The 12,752-nt window shown below is 37.5% G+C and overlaps 1 protein-coding gene across 3 annotated transcripts in view; it reads left to right on the top strand.

The window, feature by feature from the left end:
• Positions 1-128: 128 nt before the first annotated feature.
• Positions 129-12,752, top strand: part of CLINT1 (clathrin interactor 1) — a 58,484-nt gene continuing 45,860 nt past the window's right edge. The window contains exon 1 of one of the 3 annotated variants that reach the window (XM_047864773.1): positions 129-340. In XM_047864773.1, coding sequence (XP_047720729.1) covers positions 300-340 — 41 coding nt within the window. In that variant the 5' untranslated portion in view covers positions 129-299. The remainder of the gene's footprint in view (positions 341-12,752) is intronic. The other 2 variants (XM_047864772.1, XM_047864774.1) reach the window with 2 other exon arrangements.

Consider the following 12,752-nt stretch of genomic DNA (forward strand, 5'->3'; position numbering starts at 1 on the left):
ACACTAACTCTCTCAGCTTAACCTGTCCGCTAGGCCGGGGGAGAACTACAAGTCCCGGCGTGCCCCGCGCGCAGAGGGCGGAAAGTCGGGCACTTCCGCTCCACGCAGCGCCTCTGCCCCCGCGTCTCGACGTGTCACCGGCGGCGCCGCGGCTGTGGCTAGAGAAGGACCTAACTGGGGGAGTTCGAGGCGGCGGGCGGCGGCGGTGACCCCGGCCAGGATCTGCCCCGGCGCAGAAGTGTTCCGGGGTCTGTGGGGAGCAGGGGAGGGAGCCGGCGGCTCGGCCCGCGCGGGGCACGATGTTGAACATGTGGAAGGTGCGGGAGCTGGTGGACAAAGCGTGAGTATCGGGGGTCAGTTGTGGCCAAGGCCCACGCAGAGGAGGGGAGGAAGGGGGAAGGGGAGCTGGCCCTGCGCCCGGGGCTGCCCGCGTCACGCCCCCCGGCTTGGCCAGTCCCATCATGGCGGCGACCGGCTCTCTCTCCGACCCGGAGCAGGTCCCGACCCGCGAGGGTGAGAAGGGACCCTTCCTCGTTTCGAAACATCCTGTTAGCCCCCTCCTCTCCTGTGCAGGCCTTCCTCACCTTGCCCCCACCCCCATCCCTCTAGGCACAGACCCTTTGGTCAGGGGAGGGGGCGGGGTTGTCCAGAGCTGGGTCACTGCCCTGGTTGGAGGACTGTCTTGGTCCCAGGCTGTGGGTTTTGCCTCCGGAGCAGCGGGGAAGGCTTGGAGGTGGGGGACGCACTGCACCGACCCTCTGTGTTCTCAGGGTGTGGTGCGGAGACTTAGGCCTGGTCGGGTTGCTTACTGGGTTTCTTTTAATTCCTAATGAACCTGAAGTGTTGGAGTGGGTGGTAGGTGTAACAAGTGGCCATTGTGGTCAGGCTGAAGTTACTCAAGAGGAGATTCATCCTTTGCTTTTCTAACACTAGTGAAAGTAGATCACCACATTACTTACTGTGATTCTTCTTTTCCTCTGTTTCCTTTTCCACCACATTTCATTTTTGGAGGGTCACTTGTTCCATTGGGCTTAGTTAACAAGTCATTAAGAAATTTACCCTGAAGAAGGAAACAACCCGGGTTTATATCCCCTTGATCTGCTTTTAGCTTCCCTGACAGGTAAAATGACTAATGCATAGATGATTTCCTATAAGAGTTAGGTTATAACTTTAGTGTCTCACTACACCAGAAAAACCTTCACACTTAACAGACGTAACATTAAGGACTTCTAGGCCAGCAGGAAATAAAGTTTAAGAATTTAACCAGTCCTCTTCCTTTGGCTTCTAGTGATTGTGCAATACGTGTGGTGACAGAAACATTGGTGATACCGACCCAACCTAAAATCAGGAAGTGTTGATGGCAAACTTTTGAGTTTTTCTTGACACCAAAAAAAAAAAAAAACCCACACCAAAAACCAAAAAACACAATTTATAGTGGCTTGGATAATCATCAGATGGAACTTAGAATTTGACCATATTTCCAATTTGCTGTGCTACCAAGAAGGCAGTAGAGCACCAAAGGGACATGGGTTTTAGAGCCTTCAGAGCTGGGTTCAAGCTCTGTAACCTTGGCAAGTTAAGTAACTTTAGGTGCCCCAGCTTTCTTAGGTGCAGTATGAAAATAATGATAGATACCTACCTTACAACGTTGTAAAGCTTAAGGACTAAGGACTTTACATATAAAGCTCTTGCCACAGTATATTTAGATCAGTATACTTTGGATGACTGTAGCAGATGTTCTGCATTGAGAGGGAGATAAACATTAAAAGAGAAACTCCACGTTTGAGAAATGGTTTGCTTTAATAATTTTCCTTTATCAGCTGTTCATTTGATCATTAAGTCCTCAGACATTTATTTTGGGTTTGTTTTGCTATTTATATGCCCTTTGCTTCCTAAAGATAAAATCATGGTTCTTTTCCAGATACAGGTTCATTAGTTTTTTATATTTTTAATTTTTTTCCAGTGGACACCGTGCATACCTTATTGGATCACTGGTTGTTTATCCAAGTGTAAAGACTTGGATACTAGCTTAAATAGTTTTGGAAGTCCAAAAGTCTCTACAAAACTCTTTATTTCTAAGCCAGAGAGCAGCAAAAGGGATCTAAGAGAAACCTTGTTATCTTAGAGAACTAAGTTTGTGGTACTCACAAATTTGCAGAAGCTATATACGTTTTTCAGGAGACAGAAATCAAGGCAACGTTCCTGCTGATGTTGTACGTTTGCTATTGTTTGTCTTTATCACTCATGTTACCAATCTTCAAGTGTTCAGGTGAAATTTGGCACATAAGTAGTTATCAAGTCATCTAATGGAAGAACTGTTGTTGAAAAAGAACTTCTGTCTTCCTTTTTACTACCCATTTTAAAATGGAGACTTGAACCAAGTTCAGGAACGTGTAAGAATTCTGCCACCAAGGACTTTTTAAAGTTTTTTTGGGTGTCTGACACATGATATTAAGATTAGAATGTGAGGTTATTTTACTGAATACTTAGAATTTAATTTTCATCTTTCATTGGCAGGAGAGAAAAAAATTCTTCCCTCAAAATGTAAGCATCTTACAGAACCAGTACCTGTGGTACAGTGTCCAGTTAGATTCTTCACCTTAAAATGCCATAATGGAGGAGAAACCAATCTGTAGAATGGCTGCTTTGATTATTAGAGGAATAAGGTATTGAGGGAACTTGGAAATGAAGAAACGAAGTGATTAAGGACTGCTCGGAGAGTTTGGATTAATAGAATGAGGTCTTATGTATTAGGAAGGGCACAAGTTAGGGGTTTTAGAGAGCTGGGTTCAGATTCTGATACTTCCTTTTAAGCTAGCCATATGTATAATTTTGCAGAGAATCACATAAATATCCAAATGATAGATTCCTTATCAGTAAAATGAGAGGATGAGGGTAGACAAAGTCTGTTTTCAACTTTACTGGCTATTTGGAGACATGAATTTCCATTGCGTGGGCAGGGGGAAGATATGGAACTGGTATTTCATAATGGCACATAGATTTTGGAAAGTCATTCTCCAGCGACAGTTTTGGCTGAAAAAGGATTTTTTTTTTAAGTGGTAATCAATAATTGTTATATTTAAATGCTTTATGCAGTAAATAAATGCAACCAATGACTCAGGAAAACTAGGACTTTTATTTAGCATATATCCCTACCCAGCGAGGTTTACCTGAGAAAGAAAAATGTTTTCTTTCAAAATGTGTTCCCTAGAGCTGCAGTTAGATCAAGTATGGTGGCAGTTCTGAAGTATAACGATGTATTTCATATATTGGCTTTTGAGAGCTTGAAGACATGGAGGGTGAGGAGATACCTTCCACAATTGTTGACCTCCTGGTAGTATTAAATGGCTTGGTGTGCAGAATACTGTGGAACTGAGGAAAAGCAGATAAAGTCATAGGCCAGCCAGAGCTTAGAGTACCGGTTTCCTCCCACTTGTACTCAAGTTGCATGAAAGGCAGCTGTGGCAGGAAGGGATAAGTGGCACCACTCCCACCAACTAGGACTAGCTTGACCATTATCATCGTGTGACCTGCCTTCTTGTAATAAAGTTGGATTCTTTGATATTTTGTTATCCCACACATGGTATAAATTAAAAGTTGCTACAGTTCTGTTCTGTTTTTTCTCCAAACTTTGGGAATGTAGTCAACGTGACAGATAGTGGTAGATCAAAATGGCTACTTATTATTCAAGCCCAGTTAATCCTTCTCTTCCATTGCACAGAGTAGTACTAGTGGTAAATCTATTTCATCGGTGGCCCTTACTCTTTTTATGATAGTGATTCAAATAGTGCTGGCCAGCTACTATTGGTGGGCAACTGCTATTGGTAGTCGTTTCTTATTTTCTTAAGCATAGCTTGCGTTTTCCCTTGTAAGTTGATTTTTGTTGGTGTTAACATGCGGTTTTATCCCCTAAATGTTTGTAGAGCTATAGAAACTACTGTTGCCTAGTCTAGACTCCAGAAGGAGAACCTTTTACTTTTTAAGAAAATATTTCATTCAGTTATTTCAACAGATAATACATTTTTTTTTTTTTTGAGTAGTACTGTATTTTCTGAACTTGAAAAGTACAATACAGGTACCCTGCCTTCAAGAAACTTGCCATTACAATTACACTATATTTTGAACTTACTGTCAGTTTTGCTTTTTAGTCACCAGATGGTTTTCCCCTTATTTTCCCTGTCTTCCCAGTAAATCTCTGTTCCGTTTGCTTCTTAGAATTTGAAAGCAGACATGATTGTCAGCTTTTTAGTCTTCCCCTATCAACTTTTTTGGGAACCAATAATAGATCATTGTTATTAGTGAAATAATTAATTATCCGCCCTCTCTTATGGTAAGTGGATATAAGAAGATATTAAGAATTTAATTCCAAAGACAGAAGAGTTTAATTTATCTTCTGCCAATATTTCTGTAGTTTAAATTAGCCAATTTAGTACTACTGTCAAAATGCTTTTAAGAATCACTTAGTTGTCTCTTATGTTTTTCTGTGCCCTGTAGTGTTAGTTTACAAGTAGTTTTTCGTTTGTTTACTGATATATCCACTGAAAGTACTTGTGTGTGTGTGTGTCTTTTTTTTTTTATTTAATTTTAAGTACCACTTATTTAGTTAATACTTCTGGTTTTTACAGTATGGCTCCACAGTTGAACCTTTTTGTGTGCTCTTAAATTATTTCTTATTTCATTTTTTTTTAAACAAATTAGTTTTTAATGTTTATTTATTTAGAGAGAGAGAAAGTGCCATGAGGGGAGGGGCCGAGAGAGAGGGAGAGAGAGAATCCCAAGGAGGCTCCGTGCTGTCAACACAGACCCCGACATGGGGCTTGATCCCAGGAGCCATGACATCATGACCTGAGCTGAAATCAAGAGTTAGATGCTCAGCCGAGCCACCCAGGTGCCCCTCTTACTTATTTCTAGTGTTTACTTAATAATTCTTTTAAGAAAAAATAAAGAGTAAAGGCAGCTTTTTTTTTCTTAATTTTTTTTTAACATTTATTTATTTTTGAGAGAGAGAGAAAGAGCGTGCGCAAACAGGGGAGGGTCAGAGAGAGACAAAGACATAGAATCTGAAGCAGGCTCCAGGCTCTAAGCTGTCAGCACAGAGCCTGATGCGGGGCTCGAACCCACAGACTGTGAGATCGTGACCTGAGCTGAAGTCAGATGTTTAACCGACTAAGCTACCCAAGTGACCCAAGAGTATAGGCAGTTTAAATAACATTTTAATCTTGAAGAAATTTTATTGTTTTATCTTTCATATTAAGATATATCTAGCTGTGAAAAAGTACTTTTTTAGTATTTGTAATAGCTTTTATGTACAAAAAGCTAACTCCTTTTAACCTCAACTGACATTACTTAACATTCTTGGACAATGTATTTAAACTGTTTATTCTTTTATGCCTTTTTTTATTGTTTGTTTTTTGAGAGAGAGAGAGAGTGTGTGCAAGCAGGGGAGGGGCAGAGAGAGGGGGAGACACAGAATCCAAAGTAAACTCCGGGCTCTGAGCTGTCAGCACAGAGCCTGATGTGGGACTCAAACCCTCGAGTTGTGAGATCATGACCTGAACCGAAGTTGGATGCTTAACTGACTGAGCCACCCAGGTGCCCCTCTTTTATGCTTTTTAAGGTGTCACTTCATGAGCTTTCCTTGTTTGGTCTAATTACATATGTTTATCTATATGTTTTTATAGTAATTTGCTAGCAAAACACATTCTTCTACTATACCTCCAGGTGATATTTAATGGATCTAGGAAGCAGTTTGGTTCAGAGATCAGAACTGAATCGAAATCTGAGGTCTACTATGAAGAAACAGTGGTCTTGGGCGTTGGAACAACATCTCTTAAATTTTTCTGTCTGGAAAATGGAGATGATACTTATTTTACAGGGTTCTTGTGAGGATTAGGTTCATGTGAAACACTTAGCATATTACCTGACATAAACTCTTGAAATACCTATTGTTATTATGTAATGCAGAAAATCATTTATAACATAGATAAAAATAAAGGAATATAGTGTTTAAAAGAATAAAGAAAATATTGTTGTTAGATTAGATTATTTACAAGTATGTAAGGACTGTGTCTTAATCCATGCATCATTATTTTCAGTGAGCACTCTTTCATAAAACTCTTCACCTGAATGGACATCTTAACCTACATATAGGAAAACTCACATAAATATCTCTGATGTGTATGCCATGTGTTGTTTTCACCAAGTCATAAATGCTTTTACTTTAATATTGAAAACATGTTACAGAAGTAGAAGTAATTCTTTAAGAAGATATGTTGAGGAATAAAGTCTTTGGGGAGACATATTGCAATTTCTATCTGCTAATCTTTGTTCAGTTTGTTTTGTAGTTTCTAAAGATATTAAAGATAGTACTAATGTAAAACATTTTCCTAAAATGTAAAAAGATTTATTTTTTGAACTTGACAATTAATTCTTTTTTTAAGTTTATTTTTTTGAGAGAGAGCATGAATGCAGGGGTCAGGGGTAGGGATTGAGGGGGAAGAGACAGAGAGAGAGGGAGAGAATCCCAAGGAGGCTTCGTGCTGTTAGCATGGAGCCCGATGTGGGGCTTGATCTCCTGAACCACGGGATCATAACCTGAGCCGAGACCAAGAGTTGGACACTTAACTGACTGAACCACCCAGACATCCCCTAATTCTTAAAGAAACTGAACAGTATCAAGAAAAAGAACCCTCTAAGTAATCAAATTTGCTATCTCTGACAATAGATGAGCAATATATACAGGGAACGCACATTGCAGAAAGAGCTTTCCGATTATTCAGCCCATTCTCCCAAGTTGGCAAGAAATTCTTTTGGCTTACCAGAGTTCTTTAGCCTGAAAATTAAACACAGGTAAAAGAACATAATGTATTCCCGTGTTGGAACTAATTTATAGCTAATTATGATTTGTGGATAAATTTAGCTAATGAATTATTAGTTGGAGTAATTTTGTTAATGCGTAACAATAGGTATGTTTTGTATTTAAGTGAGTTTGCCAATTGTTTTAGAATGTCTTTTGACATGCAAATTTGTTTAGTTTCAAAATTCTTAGGAAAGTATTTAAGTTCTACATAATTCAAACATCAATAATTTTTTTCAATTTCCACATAAATTCACCACTCACCATTATGTGGTAAATGTGTATGCATGCTTCTGAAATGTTTCACTCAAAAATTCTCATTCAGATAGCCTTAAATTTTTAAAATAGCAAAAATATATGCATTGAAAATTCAGTTTCCTGGGTTTTTTTTACTTTTGTTTTCATGTATTTTTAGAAGATCGTTAAAGAACAATGCAAATAAATATACTGAGGATTTTTTTCTATTGATTTTTCTCATATTTGTTCTTCAGCTTAGGGTTGTTGATTAAAACTGTTTTTATTTGCAGCTAAACCACAATGGTTAAGTAACATCCTTAGTTTGATGTGTTTGCCTTATATTTAGAAGTTTGGTACTAAATGGGCTTTTGAAGTGTGGCTCATTTCTCATGAAGCCAAATAAAAATTTTAACCCTGCAGTCTGCTCTCCACACAGCAATGATTGATTCTTGAAAAATACTAAATCAGATCTGTCTCAGCTTTTCAAGTCACTTCTCATCTCCCTGCCTCTCAGCCTGTACTCGATCTGGCTCTCTGCTGCCCCCTCTGACCCCATCTTCCATTACTCTCTGATTCTCTGTTCACTTTCTGTTTAAAATAGCATGCATCCACCTAAGTCACTCATTTCCACCTCTGCTTCTTTTATTTACATGTATTCTGCTGCTGCCTCTAGGATGTGAACTCCTTGAAGGCAGGGACTTCGTCTTGTTTACTGCTGTATTACTAACTTTTTTTTTTTTTTTTTTTTTTTTTTATTTATTTTTGGGACAGAGAGAGACAGAGCATGAACGGGGGAGGGGCAGAGAGAGAGGGAGACACAGAATTGGAAACAGGCTCCAGGCTCTGAGCCATCAGCCCAGAGCCTGACGCGGGGCTTGAACTCACAGACCGCGAGATCGTGACCTGGCTGAAGTCGGACGCTTAACCGACTGTGCCACCCAGGCGCCCCGTATTACTAACTCTTAGAACAGTGTATGTTATATAGTAGGTGCTCAATAAATATCTTTGACTATGTTATGTTTGATAAGCTGATTTATATTACTGAAGAAATCTTCTAAGTCCATGTATTTCTAATAAAAGCTAATAGTTATTTAGTATCTCCCATGTGCCAATAAGAATTATGACAACATTGTTATCATCTTCAATTTATTGATGAGCAAATAGGCCACAGAGAAGTCCAGGAACTTGCTGAAAGTAACACATCTAGAAAATAGGGTCTAGATTTAAATATAGATGTTTACTTTCAGAACATATATTTAACAGTTTTTGCTAACTTTTACAAGACATAATTATCAAAAAAATATTTTACTATAATAAAGGTGAGTTGCCAGTGTATACTTTATACTAATTAAAAATTACTTGGAGAAATGTTCATAATATTTAAAATTTCTGCACCAAATTCATTGAGTGTTTATTCTTTTTTTCCCCCCATATGTACCTGTCATAAAAGAAAAATTTTCTGGACCCCTGATGTACTTTGAATAATGTCTATATGTTAGATGCCCCTCAACAGAAGGAAAGCAAACAGATGTTTATGTAGGTACAAAAGAAAATCTTTAGCTATTGTAATGAAGGTATTCACTACTTAATCCTAAAATTTGTGACATTTATGAGGCGCCTGGGTGGCTCAGTTGGTTGAACATCCAACTTTGACATAGGTTGTGACCTCGCAGTTCGTGAGTTTCATCCCTGCATCGGGCTCACTGACTGAGCCTGCTTTGGATCCTCTTTCCCCCACTCTCTCTGCTCCTCCCCTGCTTGTACTTTCTCTGTCTCAAAAAAAAAATATATATATATATATATTATATATATTATGTTATATATATTATATTATATATATATTATATTATATATATATAATTTTTTAAAAATGTGACATTTATAAACATTATGTGCTTCAGAATTAGTAGTCCTCTGTAACCAGCTTCCACAACTTATTAAAGTTTCAGATAGTTTTTGATTGTGGTCTTTGCTGTGCCCTTAGTGCTGTGTCATATTAATCTGTAATTTATGCCCAACTTTTCTCAGTTTTTCTTCAGACTGAGCATTTAGAAATAATTTTTCTTAGTCCATTATGTACTTATCCAAGTACTGTATTTTTGGCATAGATTGTTAAGTATTAAAATGTTATGCAGTAACTGAAAATATATTACTGATATCCTTACTAATCTTGGCCATACCTCATAAAGGTCCTTCAATGAGTGCTCATTTAACATCTACCATGAGCCCTGTAGGGTACTATGAGAGACAGACCTTATGGTTCCAGTGGCATTTATGATTCTGTCAAGCAGATGCACTTGAAAAACACATGAACAAGAAATAGAGAGTAATACAAGATGGTGTGATATGTGAATTTAGGGTACAGGATGTAAATATTTTTGAAATTCAGAGAATAAAAAGAACAGGACTGAGCAAAAATTCATGAAAGAGATACATCCTGAGACACTTTTTTTTAAGTGTTTATTTTTGAGAGAGAGAGAGAGAGAGAGAGAGTGTGTGAGCAGGGGAGGAGCAGAGAGAGGGAGACACAGAATCTGAAGCAGGCTCCAGGCTCTGAGTTGTCGGCACAGAACCCAAGGCAGGGCTCCAACCTACTAGGAAGATCATGACCTGAGCCGAAGTCAGACGCTTAACCAACTGAGCCACCCAGGCGCCCCCTGCCCCGTTTTTTTTTTTTTTTTTAAAGCATATTTACTTGAAAGGAAGATGAGGCTGAATAAGGTATCAAACATGAAGTGCAAAATCTGAAACAAGTGAAATAATGATGTAGATTCACTGATAAGAACCTGCACCCAGATGGTTGTGAACATAGGGTGACATCAGTGAATACTCTGAGAAGATGTCCCATTGCAAAAGGAAGTCCCCTTTCTATTCCAATCAAATAGTCCAAATTAAATAATTTGAAGTATAGTTACTTGGGTTTTTTTAGAGCTTGAGGGGGAATAAATTATAAAGGTCTCAAAATTTTGATAGGTTCTAGAAGTAATTTCCTTTATATCAGAAAAGTTGAATCTAGTTTTCAGGATTTGGAAGTACATTTGGATAAATCCATGTTTAATCAATCAAAGATGAAAATGAAAAACTATTAATTTAAATGAAATATCAAAGTATTTGACATCATATGGAGGTAGTTTTATAAACTTATTGTTGAGGTAGGTGCAGGATTTCTCGTTTTAGCATTGTTGATAGGATTTTTTAGTTACATACTTTTGGTTAGTGTTTGATATTTGGCAGTGTTTCTGAACTTAATCAGATAGAAAAAAAAATCTGTTAGTCATGTAATCACACTGTAAATATCAGGCATTTGTGTCTACAAAGATATAATTTTCATATGTTGTCCCAGTGCAGAATATCTCATCAATTTATCATTCTCTCAGAAGAGTTTTATGCTTTTTCTTTTTTTAAGGTTAACTAATTTCAGTACTTCCTTTTAGATTTTTTTCCTGAAGGAGTTAGGCAATATGTTTAATAAAATTATCTTAATAGGGTTATTTTAAGCAGAAGTAGGGTGCCACATATTTGAAAAAATAAATGGTCTTGAGTGTGTCCAAGTTGAGCAGATTGCTTTGGATTTCAACTTTATTTATTTATTTAAAAAATTCTTTTAATGTTTATTTATTTTTGAGAGAGAATGAGCAGGGGAGGAGCAGAGAGAGAGAGGGAGACCTAGAATCCAAAGCAGGCTCCAGGCTCCGAGTTGTCAGCACAGAGCCCGACTCAGAGCCCAAACCCACGAACCATGAGATCATGATACGAAGTGAAGGTGGACACTTAACCGACTGAGTCACGCAGGTGCCCCTCAATTTTATTTTTAAATGAGTGGTGGAAGGGGTATTGAAGGGGAGACCTGATAAATTAAGAGATTTTGTCCACTTCTACTGTATAAAACAGGATAAGGTCAACTTTCCAGGACTGTTAAGAGAATTAAATGAGTTACTGTATTGTGGAAATGTTACCAGTGAGTTGTCAATACATTCTTGTTTATTGCTTTCATTTTGTTTATTTAGTTTTGTCATTGTGAGACAGCTTTAAAAAGTGATAACCCAAAATTAAAAGATAGAGATGAACAAAGACTGTTCTATTAGAATTAAGTAGAGTAACAATTCCTTAGATTAGTTCCAGTTAATAGAAATTTAGAAGTTGGCAGAAATTTTTTAATAAACTTTTAAACCCCTTTAACAGTAAAATTTTACTATTAAAAGTATTTTAGTGGCTATTCTATCCATACCTGTAAAAAGCTAGAACACAAATAAAATTCTTAACACTATACTTATTTTTAAATACCTTAGATATTTGATCTGTTTGTGAAACCATATGATAGCTCCTGACAAGAAAAAGATCACATTGTCCTTTATAAAAAAAATTTTTGATTTTCTAACTAACTAGTGTAAGAGGCCTTAAACAACTGTCATCAATAGGGAAAGATTTGTTTCACCATTAACACACAAAACAATGCAAGTCTAAAGCTTCTTTAAATAGAGTAAGAGTGGTTTTGGTTGTTGAATAGGAATAATATTCCATACTTAAAAAAAAAAAAAAAGGACCTTGAGAGATTAGGCTTTTAAATTTTATTACCTTGGAAGCTTAGATTTTTAAAATTCATTAGAAATTGCACTTGAGGAACTTGTACCTGAATTGATAATGTGTACCACAGGATATACAATTGAATTTGTAATCACTGGTATTTCCACAACTTCCCAATAAACATTTTATGCTAAATATTTGACTAAAAGTTTTTCTAGCAAGTGGGAATGGGCGTCCTAGTTATTTAGAGTCATGAATATTCTATCACTATTGTATCTAAATATAACATTTTGCTAGCTTTTATTAACTTGCCATTAAATATGGTAATAGGTTACTGTGATACGTGGAAACTTTGGAATTAGAACAGTCCTGAGAGTTTCATTGAGGGTGTTTTTGTCCTATTTATTAGTTGAGTAAAATGTTTAACTGTGAGGATTTTTTTTTTTTTAATTTTTTTTTTCAACATTTATTTATTTTTGGGACAGAGAGAGACAGAGCATGAACGGGGGAGGGGCAGAGAGAGAGGGAGACACAGAATCGGAAACAAGCTCCAGGCTCTGAGCCATCAGCCCAGAGCCCGACGCGGGGCTCGAACTCACGGACCGCGAGATCGTGACCTGGCTGAAGTCGGATGCTTAACCGACTGCGCCACCCAGGCACCCCGAGGATTTGTTACTCATATCAATACTTAAGACTGCTTGACATGCTAACATGGTTTGACACAGGAGATGTGGTGTTTGGTTTACCTAAAGGATCAAATTTGTGTAAGTTACATTACTAATTGTTCCTTCACTATAACTTAAATATAAAATGACATTAATTATAAAGATCTGGTAAGCCTCAATTTCATTATGTGTTTTAACTCTGATAAACTTTAACAATTAAACTTAATGCATTTTGTATCTAAAAGCGTAATGGACACTCTGTATCTAAACTCTTTGATGCTTTAATGGAAGAGTGATTGGGCTTGAGAAAGCTAGTTCTTGCCTAGTTCAAGACTGAAATGTATGATCTCCAAATTGTAGAATCAAGAAAATGATAGCTCAAAATGAAAAGGAAATAAGCCCAACCAATGATTTTCATGAAGTTTGACTTCGTTCCAAGTTATGTATGTTACCTAGAGAGATAAATTAAA

The sequence above is a fragment of the Prionailurus viverrinus genome, chromosome A1, assembly GCF_022837055.1.
Source record: "Prionailurus viverrinus isolate Anna chromosome A1, UM_Priviv_1.0, whole genome shotgun sequence".
Lineage (NCBI taxonomy): Eukaryota > Metazoa > Chordata > Mammalia > Carnivora > Felidae > Prionailurus > Prionailurus viverrinus.